This window comes from Patagioenas fasciata, chromosome 10 (assembly GCF_037038585.1).
Source record: "Patagioenas fasciata isolate bPatFas1 chromosome 10, bPatFas1.hap1, whole genome shotgun sequence".
In the NCBI taxonomy this organism is placed as follows: Eukaryota; Metazoa; Chordata; class Aves; order Columbiformes; family Columbidae; genus Patagioenas; species Patagioenas fasciata.
In genome coordinates, this window is record NC_092529.1 from 6731615 (window position 1) to 6753296 (window position 21682).

Here is a 21682-nt window from a genome sequence, read left to right on the forward strand (position 1 = left end):
GGCACTGCCCCATGTCCTGAGAACCTCATCTCCGTGTCTGTTCAACCCCTCCAGGGATGGTGACTCCAGCACTGCCCTGGGCAGCCTGTTCCAATGCCCAACAGCCCTTTCCAGGAAGAAATGCTTCCCAATATCCAACCTCAACCTCCCCTGGCGCAATTTGAGGCCGTTTCCTCTGGTCCTGGCGCTTGTTCCTGGGGAGCAGAACCTGACCCCCCCCCGGCTCCAAGCTCCTTTCAGGCAGTTCAGAGATCACAAGGTCTCCCCTCAGCTCCTGTTCTCCAGCTGAACCCCCCAGGTCCCTCAGCCGCTCCCATCACACTTGTGCTCCAGCCCCTCAACAGCTCTGTTCCCTTCCCTCAACTCGCTCCAGCACCTCAAGGCCTTTCTTGGTGTGAGGGGCCCAAAACTGATCCCAGGATTGGCAGTTTGGCCTCCCCAGTGCCAGCACAGGGATGGTCACTGCCCTGGGCCTGCTGGCCACACCAGTGCTGGTACCAGCCAGGATGCTGGTGGCCTCTTGGCCACCTGGGCACACACTGGCTCATGTTCAGCTGCTGTCACCAACACCCCCAGCTCCTTTTCCAGCTGCTCTTCCCCAGCCTGGAGCGTTCATGGGGTTGTTGTGACCCAAGTGCAGCACCTGGCACTTGCCCTCGTTGACCCTCAGACAATTGGCCTCAGCCCGTTGATCCAGCTGGTCCAGATCCCTTTGTATGGCCTTCCCACCCTCCAGCAGATCAACACTCCACCCAACTTTGTGTCCTCTCCAAACTTACCGAGGATGCACTCAATTCTCTCATCCAGATCATTGATAAAGAAATTAAACAGCATCTCAGTACATGCATTCTTCCTTCCTTCCCTTTTTTTTAGCCTAGCTGTTTGTTCTGCTGCTGATAAATTATGGTGAGGTGAAGAGGTATGGAAGAGAAAAAGAAATGGAATGAAAGCTTTAGTTTTAAAATGAAAATGTCTGCACCAATTGACCATGTGTGGCATGGGATTCTTTTCCTCTGAAAATGCCTATTTGTATATTGCATTTTGATTTCATTTGTCTTATAATTACTATTAGGGAACAGTGAGACAGGGCGTGTGAACAGACATATCAGCCTTCTCCTGGCTCTCAAAAAAGCCAAGCCAGCATGACCCTCTTGAGGGACTTGGCTTTTCTCTCATACGATACAGTAGGAAGTGGCACAAGTTCAAAGAGTTGCTACTTCACCATTGTTGCCCAGGTAAGTGGAAACAAGAGGAAACGCACGTCTCCTGTGATGATTTATAGATCTAACAGCATATTCAATTTGAAAGCGTTGTGCAAGAAGAATCAAGGAGAACATGTTGTGGCTGTTGTGAGCTAGTGAGCAGGATAAGCAGTGTGGTTTTCCCCAGTCCCTGTTGCTGTACTTAGTTCTAGGCTGCCGTATGGTAAAAATCTGATGTTGATTTAGTCCAAGGAGCCCATGCTGTGAAGAATGGTGCTGTCATCTGAACACGTTGAGGATGAAGGTGGAATACAATCTAGTGCTTTATACCACACAGACATAGTGGAAATTCCTCCCTTCGTTTTTTCTGACTGCTGAGGAAAGACAAAATACTGTGGCTCTTCTCCATCTTGTTATAGAGAATGTTTGTAGGCCAATCTAGTCTTTATGGTCTGTATTTTGAAAGTCCCTTGTTATTGCCTGTCAAAAGAACAGACTTGCAAGATGTCTGGGGGAACAGGAAAATTTACTTCCGTTGCAATTGTTCTGGATTGGACAAAGAAAAGAGGAAGGAGGTGGAAAATGCTTGATTGTGTGTCCTCTGGCGAGGCAGAGAGCTCCTCCTGTCAAAGCTTGTCTTGTTAGGACACTTGCACAGAAGCATTGAGTTGGTTTGGGAGGAGGAGAAGTGACGCTGGGTGCACCTGGAGCTGCTGCAGCAGACACAAGCGGTTTTGACGTTTTCAGGTGACTTATCTAACTCTGGCCTGTTGAGACAGGCCAACAGGGTGGTTACAGATGATGAGTTTTAGTGCTGACATTAGCTAGCTCAGCAGCTCCTGTGTCCTGGAGGAGGCAATGAAGGAGTAATTGCTCCAGAGTAATTGCTAATTGCCATTCCTTTTTAATCTGCTTTCATCTCTCCTGTGTTTAGTGGCACCCAAACAGATTTCATAGCGTGATTTGGCTGTGAATTCATGAGGTGGCTGTGCCTAGCAGAAAGAAGCTGAAAAACAAGTGAGCAATTCTTTCCCAGGGAAGTAAAGCTGTTCTGATTATGTAAACTAAAGAAGGAAATAGATTTTAATATGTGTGCTTTTACCTGTTAAGAAAAATAGTTGACGTGATATGGTAAAATAGAATATGGACTAAATATTATGTTTCAAAAAGTTATCAGCAATGTATTAGTAATTTTATTCCTCCAAGACTACAAAATGGAAGCCGTTTCTTTGAGGTTTGTTCTGGAGAAACTTTCTTGTTCTGCATTATTGTCTAATAGGCTTTATCAAGAAAGTGTGTGTCAATCTGAAGGATAACGCACACCGTGCAGTGACCTGGCCCGGCTGTGCACTGGGGGATTCTCCCTCTCTTTTCTGTGGATGATGCTGGGATTTTCAGGTCTGTGTTGAACACAGACGCACAATTGTTTGTCCTGGGGTTTTGTTTGTTTCTTTGTTTTTAACCCTAGAGAAAAAGGAGACCTATGAAGACCTGTCAGTTTTGTCCCTGCACCCTATTGTCTTGACTCATGTTGGTAGAATCGGTCATGAGTTTCGTCTTCTGGAGTCTCAAGTGACTCTAACAACCATCATGCTCCAGTCAAATCCCATAAATAATTTCCTTAGCTAAGTTTATGGGCTGTGAAGCTCACGCACGCTCTCAGATTAAACCTAAAAAACTAACCAACCAGCCCTGACGTGTTTATTCTTCAGCGAAGATCTAGAACTTGGTCTCTGGCTGTGTGTCCTTCACGGAAGGACACACAGATAATTGCTGGCACTCTGATTAGAACAGCTTGGAGCAGAAGCTGATCCTCAGTCACTGGAAAGACCTTCTGTACCAGATCAGGCCCTTCCGACCCCTGCAGGAACACGACTGCTGTGGTTGTCTCTCGGTGTCCTCGGACACGGTGATGTGGCAGCTGCTTGTGCCACTTTCTGGGCCTCGCAGTTAAAACTTGTGAACACAGGTGGAAGAGGCACTGCTGGGAAGCCCAGGACACAGCCTGCCCACAATATTTGACTGCTTTATTTGCTAGCAAGTGTGTGTTTTTCAGAGCCAGTGTTTTTCCCGTGGTAGGCCGTTAACTTGTTTGTTAGATGTGACCCTGTCTGCTTGGAGCGACGGTGGCTGATAGCTCTATAAACACACTATAGTCTGATTGCACAAAGTTCTCCAGGTTTCCTTAACATTGTCAGTGAAGGAAGAGTATTCCTAAAGTTACGATTACGCTTCTCTTTCCCACTGGGATTTATAGCAAAGATGCTGAATAACCCTTTGTGTTGCTTTCTGTTTCTCCCACGCTGGTAACAAAGGGAAATCCAGAACAGGTCTCCCCTGTAGCCGAGGATGGAAAACCTCCCTGTTCTGTGTTCACTAAAAGCTGTATCAGGAACCATGCTGAAAGAAGGCAAGGGTTTTATTGTAGCAGAAAATAAGTGGAAACAACTTTTTATTGTGCTCTGAATTACAGACTGTGCACTACTGGTGAGTAGCCAGAAGTGTGTTCAGGTAGCTTATTGCATGTATCCTAGATTGAAACCCTTTGGTTCATGTAGTCTGACTTGTATTTTTGTATCAAATAAAGGGGGCTCATTCTTCCCTTTTTAAATAAATAGAGGAAGGGGGGGAATATACTTTTTCATGCAATGAAATGATATTAAATGCTTGGGTTTATTGCTGTAATATTTCTGGATATATTGAAAAGGTCAAAGAAGCTTGAGGCGATGTTAATCATATAGCAAAAATGTGCTTGTAGAACACTTACTTTCTGTACACACTTGTGTGCTGTAGAGCAAACCACCTTCCCCATTCTGAATAGCGTCTGATCTGTAATGCTGCATATATAGGTGAGTAGCTTAGAGAAGGGAAAGTGCTGAAAGATTTATTGTCTTTCATGACAAGAATCTTGGAGATGGAAGGAAGAAAAAATTACTTGATCTCTGGAGTTCTTTCCAAGCAGAAAGGACAATAATAGAGGAGTATTTGCAGCTTTTGGAAGCAGAAGTGTGAAGAATAGAAAAGAGGTCAGAGATGTGAATGGCATTAAAATGGTGTCAAATGCAGAAAGCTGAGAGCAGGCACATTTTTCATGGAGAACATGACTTGGAGCAAGGGTAAGGAAGGTGACCTTAGTGATAATATTTGGATTAATTGGAGTGAAGGAGGCTGGAAAGCTCTGAAAGTTGATGCCAAAACTGATTGCTGTGGAGCAACAGAGCTTGAAGTTCTGGCAGAGTAAGATTTTTGGTTGCACTGAAGGAAGGTGTAAATAAAAGCTTCTCTAGGAGGTACAGAGAGCTGGAGACCCCGTGGAGGCAGGCGGAGTTGAGAGAGAAACTTGTCATGGTCACCCAAGAAACAAGAGCGGGCTTATTATCAAAAGGAAGAGGCAAAAAGAAAACAGAGGGTTGGGATGGGATGTTGACAGAGATCTTGTTCCTTTTGTTTGAGGAACTAAACCAAAAAAAGTCATCTCTTCATTGCAGAATATAGTAAGCACTACTGGGAGGCCTCTGTACCAGGGATTTGTGGGTGGCTTTATGTTTCAGCCTTGTGTACCACTTACTGCTGTTCCCGTATGTTGCACAGAAAAGGCTGCAGGAGGTTGGTGCATTTGTACATTGTCTTTTTTTTGCCCTGAAAGCTCATAGGAATCCATGTATTTATCAGCACTGAATTTGGGCGTAAGGCAGCAGTGTGATGTGGCTTTCAGTGTAACGCTCTGGGGATAAAGATGTTTCTCCCCCATTTCTCCTTGTTCCTGTGGCAATCCTCAGCTTCTAATGGAAAAGGCTCTGAGCAGAGAGGGGTTTTGCAGAGCCGAATACCTGTGGATTTTCCTGTCCTTTCTGAGCCCAGGTGTAATGCTCAAATAATAGCCCACAGCAGCACATAGAAGATACTCCTTGATTCATTGCTGGCTTTTTGAACTGTACATACAGAAGCGTATTGAAATAATGCTAGAACAAACTGCAAGAGTTATGTCTGAAGAGAGCAGCCTGGCTGGAAATCAGCAGCTAAACGTGCTCCAAATGTACAAGTGACTGTTTGCAGATTGGTAAAGCTCCATTTCCAAAAGCAAAGCAGTGCCTAACTCGGTTCTTGAAGGCATCATGTTTAGTGTGCAGGACTGGATTTCTTGTCCTCTAAGGTGTTGACAGAATTAACTGTTCACACTGTGACCCTTCTTTGTTTTATCTCTTTTCGCAAAACCTGCCTTTTGTCCAGTGCGGGAGGTTCGAAGGCGGCACTACCAGTGCGATAGCTGCACGTTGCCGACGGCCGCGCGTGGCAGCTGTTCTCTTCCCACCTTTTCATTTTCATTGTAGTTGGTTTTTATACCCACAGCTTCCTTTTCCCCCCCCCTTTTTTTAAAGAGCTATGAGAGCTGAGTATTTTTACAAAAATACCGTCATATTTAGCCATTTGAAACACAATAAAAATCCCTTCTGAAGAAGATGAATGGTTGTGGAAATTCGGTTGGTGTGCTTTGCACGTATTCAAGGAGGCATCTGCTCGTGATTTCTCTTTTGTTGTTGTGCACTGATATATTCAGAGGAAAGATGTTAACAACAGCGTTTCTCTTGCTGTCGTGGCTGCTGCCTAGAAACTCCGTGTCTAAAAATGAATTAATACTGAAAATGGGAGCACTGAAAAGTCACCATCTGAACCCTGCGTATTTTCAGATTTTAAAGAAATATTAAAATCTTATTCTTTTGACATTATAAAACTGTAAATATGATTCTCAGAGTTTCAATTAGTTAAGATTCCCCAATACCGTATTGTTTGGGAATTAAGCTGGTAACACGCTTGCTGGTGGATCTTTTCATTGTCCTAATTAAATTGCCAGGTACCTATGGGTGCTGTAAGAGCAGGATGAGTCTTTCTCTTCAGTCACGGCTCCTGACAACCTTCATTACGACCTTTATTCTGCTCATGGTTTTTGACTGGCAAGAGCACTGGAGGGAAAAGTCTCTTGCATGCAGCTGTAATCTTTTAACGGATGTAAAATCAATACGCACAATTGGCAAAGTAGCTGGAAACACTCTAATGAGTGAAACAATGGCTTGAAGTTACTTTGCAAATTAAAGAGGTGGGAGGTTGGTTTGTTTGGTTGGTTTGTTTTTCCTGCTGAGTGCAGTGTGACATTAGGATGCAGAAGCAGGGAGATCGCTTTGTTTCGCCCGTGCTTGGCACTGCTTCCATTAAGTAGGTGACCCTTGGCAATCTGTCCCAGCAAGATTTGGTGGCATTTTTTGCAAATAGGAAAGAGCATGTACCACAGTATGCCTCAAAGCAGTACTGTAATGTGCTTGGGGGAAAATTCCTTTGTTTCACCTTGTGCTTCTGTGCCGAGATTGTTTTTCAAGTCGCGTACGGTGTGTTTTAAGAACATGGCTTGTGATGAACATCGCTCAGGCACAGCACAAAGAGCCAACTGGGGATGTGCCTGTGGTGTCGCAAATAACGTGGCTGTGCTGTTGATGCCCTTATGACTGTGTCAGAATCCATTGTTTTTTTCCACGCATATTTTGTTTTTCAAGTTTAGTTTTGATGTGGTTTACTCCTCTTAATCCTTTTTTTTAGGTGAAGTAAGTTTGGGGTTGTAACATAGCAAGTTTCCCTCCCCATAATGGCCAATGGATCACCTGCAGATGAAGAAGGCTATCAGATTTTTTTAATTGACATTGCATGGTATTCTCCCCCTTTATTTCATTAGTAAGCATAGCTAACTCGTTAACCCCTGCTACCTCTTAGTATTTGATTGCCCAGAGGGAGGTGTCTGCTACTCTAAAAGTTAAGCAGATGGGAGAAACCGGGGACAGTTGGCATTTCCCTAATCCACGAACACCTGTACTGTGTCAGACTGGCACTGGCCCGAGCGGCGCTCACGTAGCCAGGTCTGAAGGGGAAATCCTGAAAGGAGATTGAAAAGATGGCTGATTTCAACCTGATAACCTGCCAGCACTGGGCCCTTGTGGCCAGGAAGGCCAATGGTACCTGGGGTGGATTAGAAGGGGGTGGTCAGTAGGTCAGAGAGGTTCTCCTGCCCCTCTACTCTGCCCTGGTGAGACCACACCTGGAATATTGTGTCCAGTTGTGGCCCCTCAGTTCCAGAAGGACAGGGAACTGCTGCAGAGAGTCCAGCGCAGCCACCAAGATGCTGAAGGGAGTGGAGCATCTCCCGTGTGAGGAAAGGCTGAGGGAGCTGGGGCTCTGGAGTTTGGAGGAGACTGAGGGGTGACCTCATTCATGGGGATCAATATGGAAAGGGGGAGTGTCAGGAGGATGGAGCCAGGCTCTTCTTGGTGACAACCAGTGATAGGACAAGGGGCAATGGGTTCAAACTGGAACACAGGAGGTTCCACTTAAATTTGAGAAGAAACTTCTTCCTGGTGAGGGTGCCAGAGCCTGGCCCAGGCTGCCCGGGGAGGTTGTGGAGTCTCCTTCTCTGCAGACATTCAAACCTGCCTGGACACCTTCCTGTGTAACCTCAGCTGGGTGCTCTTGCTCCGGCAGGGGAATTGCACTGGATGAGCTTTCCAGGGCACTTCTCATCCCTGACATTCTGGGATTCTGTGTGATTGTGTAATAAATTACTGGTTTGGATCTGGTTTTTAGAATACCTGAGGAAGTTCTTAGTGTTACAGTTGTGTGGCCAGTATGAAAATAGCAGGTATTAGTTGGGACAGCTGATGGCTACCAGGCAATATAGATGGGCCTGTCAGCACAGGCACTGTCAACTGCTTCCCAGAATAGGGCACTGCCACTTCTGCTGTCATGGTATTTTGCCCTAAAATGCAGAATCTAGAATGGAGACTTGTCCCTTTTGTGTCTTAATGATTGCTGTGTATGTTCTGTGGTTATTCTAACAGAGCTGTTTGATCATCTCTATGTCTCAACCATTGAAGTTCAGAGGAATTTAGACAAAAACTCTTCTGGAAGGAAAAACTGGCCTGGGGTCCATGAACATTGCTTTTTGTGTGATACACAGACTCTTCTATTTTGCTGCTGCCAGTTTTGCCTACATGTAGATTTATATACAGTATAATTTTAGTGTGGTTTATGGAAACAGTTCTTAGGAAAATAATCCTTTTTTATAGAAAGAGGGCAGTGTGTTACTCTTACGTGGCTGAAGATTTGGGTTTTTTTAATTGCTTTATGGAAATATAGGTCAGTGGCCCTCTAAGAGGCACAGATTGTGCACTTTTGAGTGTGACTGGAACAGAACAGTATCTTGCTAATGCCTGGTATACAACTTCCACATACTCTCTCCAAAGCGTGTCCCGCAAGGAAGAGGCTGGTGTGGCATAAATACATTCAGAACAACTGGCCCTGCAGAGCTTTTGGCTTCTCAAAACCTCTTGTAGCTGTAAGAGAAGCATCATGAGACAAAGGAAATCTCTGGAAACAGCATGTAGTCATTATTTGACAAAGATCCAATTGCCATGTCTCACATCTGTTTATTTCTGTAGAGTACAAGCTAGATGTAACACGCTGTCTCAAGTACAACTGTGAAAAGGGAAGGAAATTTCACCATTTAGTCCTAGTATATATGAAGTAATGTGATTAAGTCATCAGAAAGTTATTAATTCTGTCCTGCTAAGTGGTAAACAAGGCTGCTGAAAGAAAATCTGGGCTGCTTGAGTCCTGCTGCTGTTGTAACCTTCAGTTTGGCTGTTGGAAAGGAGAAATACAGCCTGTGATATGGCAGCAGCTGGGGTTATGCCCAGACTGATCTCCTTGGGCTCCGTCCTTGCTTTCCATCCCTTTTCACTTGATCCTTTTTTCTCCACCACTTTTAGTTTAATGCAAGTTATACACAGCAACTTCATTTAGATAGATTTTGCACTGCAGACACTTGCAATTTGTGCAACTGTGTGCAAGTCAGTGCGTTGGGTGTGAAGCATTACTAGGAAACGTTGCTGCTAGATTAGAAAACAACAACTTCTAATTGGGAATGCTGAGCAATCCTGGTTTGGCAGCAGGAACTGTGCTGGAACCTGTAAAGGGAATGTATATGTGTGTGTGTGTGTATGTATATATATATATTTATTTATTTATTTATTTATTTATTTATTTATTTATTTATTTATTTATTTTTTAATTCAGCCTCCATAATGCTTCCATATGATATTAATATTACAGCCATTTCCTCTATTCCATGGGATTTTCTGCAGAGTACCACTTCCATAATAAGCAAAATCTTTCATATGCCTCTGCTACTTATAGAGTAGTATCACAGGTATAATTAATTTAGATAGATAACTCCTTTGGGATTGACCTCATTAAAATTGTTTGAAGTAGTGATGGGGCTCTAAGCCAGTGATTTTGAGATGATTGTATCTCAGTAGGATTGAGTAGTGTAAACTAAGCACTTTCCACATTCAGGAGGTGCGGCATCTTGTGAAAATGCTGAAAGTATAAATTTAGCCAAAGTTTTTATCTCGTGCCTTACATATAAATTAGTTATGGCCAAATTAAGTCAGTAGGAGACCTCTAATCTTTAATAGCTGTATTAACTTCAACGTTTTGTCAACATTATTTTAATTGTAAGTTCTTTTAAGTCTGACAGATTTGTGGTATCTAGTGCTGAAGTCGCAGAAGTTTGCTCCTGGCCTGCTGCTGCAGTACGGTGTGGTTAAACCTGCCCAAGGAACACTGGCGTTGATGGAAACTGTAAAATAGGCCTTCAGTATATGAGTAAGAAAATAAATGAGTCTCTGACAGACCTTGTAACAGAAGAGGGCAGGCTTTAATTAACAAGAGAAACTTGTGATTATTGAAAAGATGTGGTTTGTGGACATTTCTAATGAGACAGACTTACTGTGGACTTGCAAAGGGACATAACAGCAGGTAAAAATGCAGTTCTATTGCTGATTTTATCACTGATTAACAGAAGGATGTTTAAAAAATAAAAGTAACAACAGCAAAAAAACTTGACCAGGGAGAAAACCGTTTAGAAGGTTATCACCTTTTCTAGGTGGTTTATGGAAATACTAAAACATTAGACTTGTTTTAGCTCGGTTAGGGACAAGCGAGACTATTCAGGATGTTGACAAGGGAAGGTGTAATGGTGTTAGAAGGGATTCCCTGCAGTTTTTCCACCCTGGTCACCAGCCTGTCTCCTTCTGTCCAAGGCTGTTGGTACCTGGAAGCAGCAGCAGCTCTGCCTCATCATAAGAAGGACACTGAGGTGCTGGAGCGAGTTGAGAGAAGGGAACGGAGCTGGTGAGGGGCTGGAGCACAAGTGTGATGGGAGCGGCTGAGGGACCTGGGGGGTTCAGCTGGAGAACAGGAGCTGAGGGGAGACCTTCTGATCTCCGAACTGCCTGAAAGGAGCTTGGAGCATGGAGGGGGTTGGGCTCTGCTCCCCAGGAACAAGCGCCAGGACCAGAGGAAATGGCCTCCAGTTGCGCCAGGGGAGGTTGAGGTTGGATATTGGGAAGCATTTCTTCCTGGAAAGGGCTGTCGGGCATTGGAACAGGCTGCGCAGGGCAGTGGTGGAGTCACCATCCCTGGAGGGGCTTAAAAGGGGTTTAGAAGAGGTTATTCAGGGTATGGTTTAGTGCTAGAGCTAGGTTAGGTTATGGTTGGACTCAGTGATCCTGAGTGTCTCTTCCAGCTGAAATGATTCCCTGATTCTATGGCCCGGGCTGGGCATGGGGCTCAGGTGCCAGAGCTGGTCCAGCGCACCCCGAGTCCCAGCACGGAGCTCCAGCACACAGCGAGTTCACACCGCACCAGAAATAATCCCTGTTCGATGAGGGCCATTGTGGATCTATTGCGAGTCATATCCCAGCAGCATGGTTGCTCTTGAGAGGGGGAGTGTCTTCACAAAACCAGAGATGTAGACTGATCTCTAGTTAGGGGAACTGGCCTGTTTGGGCTTTGCTACCAAATGATCGCAGTGAATTGCAGGTGTTTGACTCTCCGAAGACAGCTGGTGCGTTAGAGGAGTCCAGATTATAAGCTTCAGTTGGGAAATGAAGCCCTGACAGTTTTCAAGGATCTGAACTCAATTTCAGCAAATTACTGTTTCAAAGTTTGCTTTGTGACCTCCTGTTCTGTAAGTCCTTAGAGCCACCATATTTCTCCAGGCAGAGCAATATCTCACTTGTAGCTTTCATTGCTGTTTTTTGTTAAGGAGTGCAGATATAGGGAGTGCCTGATTTGGGTTATTAGCTTTTAATAAGCAGTCTCAATCTGAAATATCTATCGTCATCTGGGTGTTCCTGCTCTGCCAGGGGGATTGGACTAGATGATCTTTCGAGGTCCCTTCCAATCCCTGACATTCTGTGATTCTGTGAAATATAAAAACTGTTTGATGTCACAACTGACTTTAAAATATATATGTATATGTGATTTCGAGTTACTAATTGAAATACCCTTTTGCTACTACTTTATTCCCACAAGTGTGGGCTGTAGACAAAACCACAGAAGAGGCAGCAAACGTTCTTTATGCTGCTTCTGCTTCTTTATGTTTCTGGTTTATAGTTCATTTTGTTGTCTTGGAAGCGTGCTTTACCCTTCCAGTCCCTTTCTAGTTTGCATCCATAGGGAGAATTACTGCAGTTGGAGCTGGACTTTGTCTCTTCCAGGGGTAAATCCAAGTTCAACTGTCCTCCAGGGGATGACATTCCTGTGCCTTCCCAAACCTGGGGCAATGACGGTCATGCTGTTGAATGCAGAGAGCTGTCGTCTCAGTTACTGAGCTCTTTTCTTCCTTCTCATTTCAACTTGAAGGAGGTTTGTTGAAACAACCTCGACTTTGTTTCATTAGCATCTGAAAATACAAACAGAGCCCACAGAACACCCCTCATAACCTGCTCGCTGAGGCCGTGGCAGCTTTCAGCAGGTGCAGCAGCGAGCGAGGCTGCTGTTGAGCGTCACCCACCTCTGCGGATGTGTTTGCATGGGGACACTTTGGGTGGCAGTGACCCTTTTTGGAGCTGCGCTTGGCTCTACCAGCCCCTCTGGAGGTAAGAGATGGTGGCTACCTAAGAGTTTATTGTCAGGCCTTGGAAGGGTTAAATGTTTTCTATGTGGCAGTGAAGGACATGGAAAGCTGCCAAGCATTTAGATTTTATATTTGAAAAGCAGCTGGAGTTTAACTGCTCTTAGCAATCAATTCAGTGCAGGAAGGGGGAGACTGTAATAATAATAATGTTTTACACTGCCATTCATAACGTTGTCGTTAAGTTTGGGTCAGCGTTTTCCATCCAGCCTCCCACACTCAGCCGGAGCTGAAGTGCAGAACCCAGGTCTCCAAAGAAGTGTGGCTGGGGACACACATTGGGAGCAGGGTCCCCTCTAATGCTCCTGGAGCTCAAAACCAGCACAGTTTTATAGGTGATGAGATCACTGTTTGGAAATGAGACCATTGACAGGCACTGACTTATTCCAGTTTGAAAATGGGTTTTGGATGGCTTTTAAAAGTTGTCCTCTGATCTCAGAGACTCATCAGTGCCCCCAGATTCATCCAGTCCTCCCAACTTCTTCCACACCATTGACCTGTTTTATTTCTGTGAAGACACGGCACTGCTGCTGCCTTGTGCCAGACACCCAGGGCTACAGGGCACGGACCATGCATTTGGGTGGGCAGATGAAGCCCCGGGGGACGGTGTATTTATCCTCCCCGGAGTTGTCACCTTGCAGTGGGAGAGCATCGCTAGAGCAGGGCTGCGTTCTCTTACACAAGAGTAAGTGGTAGTTCGCTCATCCCAGCTCTACGTGTGCAGGTGTTAACCCTCCTGTGACAGAGAAAGAGTTCCGAGGGTGGGCTTTTGGTTTGACTCTGGATTGGATCAACTGTTGAAACAGCAGACGCCACATTAAGCAATATGACACATGTATTGTAGCAAGACTTAATGCTGATTAAGTTATAAGAGATTTAAATGGCTCCAGGGTGTGCTGTAGTAACTGAGTCTCACCTCAGGTGTCTCTAATATTGTGCAGGAAAGAAATCCATGACAGTGCATTTCCTTGTTCTCCAAAGATGCAATAAACCCATTCTTAAGGTCACAGCTTCACAAAGCTTTTTATTTAATGGTTTGCGAAAAAATCAAGAAGTCTTGAGCTGAGTACATTAGTAGGGTGGTGCCCCAGCATTAATCACTGACATGTATCTGCAGTAAGATGCTTTGTCATGGGGTAGGTGTTTGGATAATAAGAGGACAGGTTAAAGAAAAAACAACAACAAACACAACAGACAAAACAACAACAACAACAAGCCCCAAACAACACAAAAAAACCAACAACCACCACAACCAAAACCCACAAAAATAACCGACACCCAAACCTACTAAAAACAGGCAGTTATGCACATTTATTACCAAAGCTTCAGGGTAGCTGCATGTCTTCCATTAGCGTTTCAGAGCTATTGGGAGCATTATCTATGAGTTACGATAAATAGCTGGTGTGCTCTGTTCCGCACTTTCTGAAGGAGAATAAATGTGCAATGAGTTGCACATATTCCACCTCTTCTTCCCTGTCATCTCTGATTTTTGTTGCCTGCAGGATATTTGTTGTGAAGTTCAACCCGACTGTGCTTGGGAACACTGGGCCTGTCTCACGTGAATTAGAGCTCTTCAGATCTTGTCTCCTCATAAAAAAATAAAGATCATAAGAATAAAAAGACTGCAACTTCTGCTAGGAAAGAGAAATTGGGTGAGATTCGCTCAGCGGCTCCAAATGCATAAAGTGGGCCTATACCTGGCCCCGGTGTAGGAAACCTCAGAAGGGGTGAGGTGAGGAACTTTTTTAGTAAGTTCTTTCAGTATGAGTTGCAGAACAGCCCGAGATGTTGACACGGGAGCTCCCGTGTTGCGCTGCTGAGCTGTGCTGGGGGGCAATGGGTACAAACTGGAACACGGGAGGTTCCGCTTAAAGAGGAGAAGAAACTTCTTCCTGGTGAGGGTGCCAGAGCCTGGCCCAGGCTGCCCAGGGAGGTTGTGGAGTCTCCTTCTCTGCAGACATTCAAACCCGCCTGGACACCTTCCTGTGGAACCTCAGCTGGGTGTTCCTGCTCCGGCGGGGAGATTGCACTGGATGAGCTTTCCAGGTCCCTTCCAACCCCTGACATCCTGTGATTCTGCGCTGGCATCGCAGCGTCACTGCGGTTTCTGCGAGAGCGCTGGGGACAAGTGCTGTGCTGCTGGGCTTGGGGCTTCTCTCCTGCTTTTGGCTGCAATTGCCACTGCTGGTTTTTTTTTTCAGGGGGGAGGTTTTTCTTTGTTTGGGTTTTTTTCCCTTGTTCCCGGAGTGAAATAATATTTCAGAGAGGCACCTGGGAAGGGAGACTGGCTGGACTATGAGTCATCTCTCTCTTGGGGTTTTTCTGGCTCAGTAATTTTTTTCTGTATGAAATGCAATTAAAGCTTGACTTAGTTTATGAAAACACACAAACAAAACACTGTTTCTTCTGCTTCTAAGTGACCACAGTATTCTGCCTCCCCCCTTCCTTCCTTATTTGTATCTGTCTGCAGTCACACCAAGGCTTAGAAAGTTGAGCAGCTTTTCATCAGATAGACCATGTCATGGCATGACTTGTAACAAAACAGTGGAGAAGAGTCCAAACTACAGTTTTGTGTAATATCTGCTTTATTTTTTTATCCAATGGGCTTGTGTGATCACGACACCAAAAAAACTCGCTATAAATTTTGGAAAATACAGTCTGACTGATGCGGACAGTGACCTTCTCTGCTGGTTGTGTGGTCTGTCTTTTGCAATATTTCTTTTGAATGTGTTTGTGTTGTAAAACACTTCTGAGAGTGCTCTAATTTTTCTGTTGCTTATAACAACTGTTTTCTTAGTAATTTCCCATGCAGTGTTTGGAGAAGAGGGCACAGGTGTTGATACAACTAAAAAACCCCAAAGCTTTGTGTCGAAAGAATAGTCCATTTCTATTGTGTAGGAGTGGAGAGAGATGTCTGTGACTCCTGAAAGGAACTGAAGTGTAAAAGCCATGATAGTTACATTTGAGTAACTCAGTGACTGTTGAATGTCAGTGGGAATAGTTGAACAACTGTCATAAACGTAAATTTGGGGTGGTAGTTCTTATATGTTTATATATGTATAGAAATCAGCTATAGGTAGAGCTGTGCCTGGCTCTCAGCCTCCACCAGACGCGTTTGCATGTTCAGATCACAGTGTCTTCCTGGGCAGGAGGGGTGGGAGGTGTCTGTGTAGCAGGAACGTTCTCAAGGTTGAGAAGCTGAGGGCAGATGATCTCTCAACGGGACTTCACGGCCATCAATTCTGCGCACAGTGGTAATGATGTTTTAAAGTGCTGTGTGATTAGCTTGGAGTGGAGGTGTGATTTTTATTATTTCGTTTGTAGCTGATTGCCTAACGCTTGTGTTCCAGCTCCCCCTCGCCCTTGTGCTCAGGGGCAGCTCAGGGCAAGAGGGAAGGAAGAAACCAGTTATATGAGAGAGCATGGCACCCCAGTTAACCTTGCAGCTTGCAGGCACACACATTTATTTGACAGGAAAATGCTAAGGGCAAACTGAATGTACGGCTTGCTAAACAGCCAATAAATCTAGGTTATATCTTCCTTGCCCAGTCAGGGAACAAGGGAGCTATTTTTAAATCTGCCCTTCCTGTACACACATTGAAATAGAATGATTTTTCTTGTGCTAGGCAGAGCACGACGATGCTTGTGCATTAAATAATGGGCTCTTACTGTTGCTCTAAATTAAACGGGCAAGACTGGACAGAAACCGTTCTTTCTCAAAAAAGACTGGCTCCAGTGATTTCTCCAGGCATTGACCTCTGCAAAGATTAAATCATCCAGGGAGGAGGAGGAGCAAAGCAACCCCTGAATGGTGGGGAGAGAAGCTGCCAAAAAGCTTCGTGGGAGGTCTTCCATTACATTCCACTTGCTTGGGAATGGGGGGAAATTACAGATAAGATCTCCTAATTTGTATGAAACACAGTTTGATGTAAGAGCCTTTTGCAGTCCTAACAGTTGGGATTATTCAGCTGGAGGCTCTTTCTGCCAAAGGCAAGAGGTCTTCATTGCGGTTGTTAAGACATTTTGATGTGAATTCACATCAGCCTGTAGCCTTCAGCTCCCTGTGCCACATCATTCCCTGTGGCCCAGGGTTTGTGCGAAGATGGAGCCAACGCTTGCTCAGGTGTGGAATATGGGATGTGACAAGTTTTCATGGGCATTGTTGTACTGTAGTGTCAGGTTTCAGCAATGAATGCTTATTTTAGCTTTTCAGTGTGCTGGGAAGTAGTGTTCTTCATTGCTAAAAATAGGCTGGCAAGTTTATATAGTCTAATCTCTACCTGATGTGTGAGGGAGCTATAATTTAAATTATCGGTCATAACAGTTGCAGGTGATTCTGTGTTCAGCAGATGCCAGATCCAAGTCCTGGCATATGTTCCTGCCACAATCATTTCCTTTATCTCTCACCTCTCTGTAGGTGCCTGTTAATACCTGTTGTATTGCTTCTGCGCACTCTCAGGAGGAGCAAGACCACGTCTTACTCATTGCTGACATTCTTGTTTCTAACCAGAAGTGGAGAACGCAGCAGAATCTGAGTTTGTATACCAGAGGATTAAGCTTTCTTGGCTAGGCTGCTGGATAGATGAAAACAGAAATAACATAGCGTAACCTAACCAGCCGAATTGATGGGATGCCTCTTTCATGAGCTCGTGTTTGTTTTGAGCCGATTTAGAACTGTTTGGAAAACCATCCTGTCACTTCACATGTATGGCTGCTAAAATATCTGGATACTACTTTTATAGGGAACTGTGTTGCCTGTCTCTGACAATATTTACACTGCTGTTTTCAAACATATTTTTCACTTTGTTTTAGTTAAGTATTTGAAGGTGTGGATAGAAGGAAAATAATGGTGGAAAAATTAGAGCTAAGTACAGTGAAGCATTCACATAGCTGGATAAGTGCTAGCTTGATTTAAGTGTCCGTGTATATTCACAAAAGATCTGAAGATCGCTGTACACCAACATATTGATTTTTACTTCTTATCTATCCCAAAACAATGGTGACTTTTTGGTTAAAATTTTTTTAAGGTAATACATAAGTCTTGGGACTGAGAGGAGCGAACATTTTATAAGTCAACCACAGTTGCTATTTCTTTCTACCTGAGATCCTGGATTTAATTTGAGCTTTAACTCAGTGTCTCTCTCCAAAAGGATTCATTACAACACATTGCCAAATTATTGCAGTGGGCATAAAGAAAAGATCTGTTGAAAAGCAGCAGCAAATATATGTCCAAATAAGAATACCTGGAATCATCTGTCTTTTTCTTGTGAAAAGGCCCTTCGTGTTTAAGCGTTAACAGATTTAGGCATTGACTTCTGATCTGGAAAACTACTGTTTGGTGCTTACAGCCAACGTAGGTGTGAGTGCAGCTTTCCCTGCGTCGCAGCTTAACCCCCGCTGCCAAAATAACCACGACAGCCGCTCAATCCGTCCGCTACCCCCAAACAGGGGAGAGAATCAAAAGGGAAGGGAGAAACACGTGGATTGAGATATACACAGTTTAATGAAATAACAAAGTAATATTAATATACCACTACTGATAAAATATACATAAAATGGAAATAGAATATAAAGTAAAGGAGCACCTGGTCCTGAACAGCCGAACCCAGAGAGAAAAGAGAGATAGAGGCAGAAAGGCCCAGAGGTTTGTGCAAAACAGCAGGATGGCGAAAGGACAAACTAGAGAACATCCTGAACAGAACTCGTCCAAAACGGAGCAGAGACCAGGACAGGTCTCCATCTTTGTCTCCGTTCCCTTTAGCTGGAAGATGCCGACTCTCCTTAAATCTGAAGCCTGGTGCTAATGGTGTGGAATGTTCCCATTGATCGGTCTGGGTGTCAGTAAACGTCTGTCCCATCCATGTCCCCCTGCCCAGCTGCCTCACACCTGCAGCCAGAGACCTCAAAAAGACCTTGGCTCCCAGACGGTAACAACTAAAAAAACCATTAACTCTGTCCTGGGGTGTTACCTTCTTGCTCTCAAACTAAATCCAAATATTGACTGTGCTAGCTACAAAAACGAAAGGTTTGTAACTGTGTGAAGAAAACTAATTCACTTTCAGTCAAACCAGCACACTGCTCACTCATTAACTTTTCTTTGAGTCAAGGATGAGAATACGTAAGAGAAGCAAATACCAAAATCTAATTATTGTGTAAATGATTTGGATTTTGGTAATTTCATTTCGGAGGGAGGGGAAGAATGTCTGTTTGAATAGAATCTAATTGAGTAGTGCACATAAGGAAAGATAAAATTTTGAAATTTAATTGTAGCTGACTACTTCACCATCATTTTTGAATTTATTTGATTTTCCAGGTCAATCAGAACGTGGAAATCCAAAGGGCCCGTCTGCGAGATGATATTAAGGAATATAAATTCCGAGAAGCACGTTTGCTCCAGGACTACACTGAGCTCGAAGAGGAAAACATCTGTCTCCAGAAACAAGTGTCTGTCCTGAAGCAAAATCAGGCAAGTTTTTTTCCAAAGAATGAGCACTGCTTGGGTAGCACCAATTAATTCCTGTGTTAGGGCATGGTTCTGTCTCATTTGAACATCCAACTGCTCCTTGTCTGTACGTCTGTACTACTTTTGAGACCATAAGCTCTTTTAGTACCAAGAGTTGTTGCAAAGTGTTTAAGTCCTTGCTGACTCTGTTTATACACAGCCATAAGACTTCATTGCTTCTATACTGACCTCCTAGTCCTTCCGTTGCCTTCTCTCTCTTGGATGGAAGTGACATCTCTACCAGTCTGATTTGCTACTTGGTTTAGTCTTTTTGCTACACTAGGTTTTCATTGTCTCTTTGCAACACACTCCATCCATCCTTCCATCCTTGTCTACCGCATCTGTAGCTGGCTGTATTTCTGAACAGATGTGTTTATTGCTATAGAGCGCTTACATTATCTCTCCAGTTCTGTGCTGTTCTCTTCTAACTGTTTTCGTTGAACGCAGACAACTGTTCTAGTTGCTCTGTACTGTCAGACCTGTATACTGCTCATCTGAAAAGTCACATTTAATTGCACAGTTCCAGCTATTTTCAGAATTTTAGGAAACTGCATTTTTAGAACAACTCAAGAATTTCCCTGAGTTATCATTTGCAGAGATAATTAGATTAGATGTGGTCTTTGGCACAGTTCACTTTTCTTCATCTGCCAATTGGAGACTTGCTATTTTTATTCTTCAGGTACCCATCAGTCTCATTTTATAAATAAAACTTAAGGTTCAGTTGAGAAAACAGTATCATATTCCTGAAATAAAAGCTCTTGAAGAAAACAGTAGTGTTAATACAATCTGTTGGAGTGTGCACATAGCAAAAGCTTATTAGGATTTGCTTCACATCTCCTTCAGCGGTCTGAATAAAAGCTGCCCTACCAAGTGAGGTATTTGGGATACCGAATGTATTTCATTTATCTCCCGGTGAAAATCCATGTCTGTGTTTATCACTTTGGCCTCACCGCTGTGCCCGAAGGGGGTTCCAGGTTGGACCTCTTTTCACCTCAATGCATTTGGCCTGGTGACGCTGTTTTGAGTGCCCTGACGTCGTGCGGTGGGGATGAAGATGCCGTTGTGGTCTGGGTGCAGACTGGAAGGGACAGTGCTCTGGTAAAATCCAGCCTGCGCAGTTGTTTAATTTCATTTTCTACCTTTTTGTTGTTGTTGTTGCCTCATTCATTGTATTTAGAGGAGCAAGTGAAGCTTCCCGGCTCCATGTTCACGTTCTAAAATAAGAATATTGAAGAATGCTGTCATTCTGGGCTGAGCCAAGTTTAACCTCAGATGCTATCTAGGAGTTATTGACTACTGTGTTTGTGTTCTGGAACCTTCCAAAATAGACTGCAATCTTAAATATTTTTACTCAGCGGACATATATCGAACCAAGAGCTAATTCCTTTCATGGCTATGGGTTATTTCATTTTCTACCTTGTCCTAATCCTACTTGATTAACTTTATTAAGCTTTAATTATCACACTGACATAACTAGAAGAAACCATCACGTTTTCCCAGGCTTAACTTGCAAAACTGAATTAACATGATTGGATCCTGGTTTTTAAGTCAGCTGTGGCTCAGCGCTACCAGGCTGGTGTATGTTGGCATCCAAAGTTCCTTCAGCAGTTGGCAAAAATCAATGGGATCATATATCCTATGGTATTTTTTCCTTCCTTTGTTTCAAGGTGAGGAAAAGAATTTTGCAGGTAAAAACTTGTAACATGCCATCAAATTTTGTGTAGCAGCACTATGAGTCTGAAGTGTAGAGCCTGAATTTTAGTCCTTTCAAGATATGTTGAAATAATAAACCGTTTTATTTTTAATGTATAAAAGCAGAGCTTGATTGCTCGGTGCATCCCAACAGTTTTAAGCCCAGTGTTCTGTTGTAGCAGCTTTGCAACGCCAGGTTTTGGAAATTTGAGCTTGAGTTTGTGGGAAGGTTGGCCAAGAAATTTGTTAATCAAACAGAGAAAGCGTTTGCATAATGTGCTGGGAAAGCCTGTTTTGCGACGCCTCTGTATCTCATGCTGTATCTCCCACCTGTCTTCATTAAGCTGGAATAGCTGCTTAAAAATTGTTTTCCGTGGTGTCTGTGAAGGTAAATGATGTAAGCAGTGTTTACAGTCATCGTGCCAAAACCAGACTCCAGATCTGAAAAGATTATTCTAGTCTCACCATATTTAATGAAATAATACATTCGAAAGTAAAATCACTTGATGTCTTGTGGGCAGACATTTTCATTAGGGTTTTTTTTTCCCCCTCCAGGTGGAGTTCGAAGGCCTGAAACATGAAATCAAAAGGCTCGAAGAGGAAACAGAATTTCTCAACAGCCAGCTGGAAGATGCCATACGGCTGAAGGAGATCTCGGAACGGCAGCTGGAGGAGGCCTTAGAGACCCTGAAGACAGAGCGGGAGCAGAAGAACAACCTACGGAAGGAGCTCTCTCACTACATGAACATCAACGACTCCATGTACAACAGCCACCTGAACATCTCTTTGGATGGACTGAAGTTCAGTGATGAAGCCACAGAGCCCAATAATGATGAAATCATGAATGGATTGGAACAAAATTGCCTCAGCAAGCTCAGCAATGGCAAGAATAGTACATCAACGCCCAAGAAAAATGAAAGCTTCCCTCCAGCCCCTAGTCTGGTTTCAGATCTTTTGAGTGAATTAAACATTTCTGAAATCCAGAAGCTGAAACAACAGCTTGTACAGGTAAATGGGTTTCCCAAACAATTGGATATTTCCAAATAGCCACTAGAGTTTTTTTGTACCGCAATTTCAGTCTTTTCGATATCTCACGTGACCACCATACGGTATGAACTGTATTTGTAAAGGCTCTGATTGATTTAGAGGTTGAGGATGTTAAATGTTTGTCAGTGGAAATCCATAGCTTTTTTTTAATGCAAAGAAGCTGGCAGTTGTGTACGCTGTTTGGAGGAAGGTTGTACTGCATCTTCTATGCAGCACATG

At 43.9% G+C, this 21682-nt stretch overlaps 2 protein-coding genes across 2 annotated transcripts in view; one reads left to right on the plus strand and one right to left on the minus strand.

The window, feature by feature from the left end:
- Positions 1-21682, plus strand: part of BICD2 (BICD cargo adaptor 2) — a 92329-nt gene that overhangs the window by 49598 nt on the left and 21049 nt on the right. The window contains exons 3-4 of the mRNA XM_065845231.2: positions 18536-18688; positions 20972-21424. Of these exons, the coding sequence (XP_065701303.1) occupies positions 18536-18688; positions 20972-21424 (606 nt within the window). The remainder of the gene's footprint in view (positions 1-18535; positions 18689-20971; positions 21425-21682) is intronic.
- The window catches only part of NINJ1 (ninjurin 1), a 294431-nt gene that overhangs the window by 17573 nt on the left and 255176 nt on the right, over positions 1-21682 (minus strand). The gene's annotated exons all lie outside the window — the stretch shown is intronic.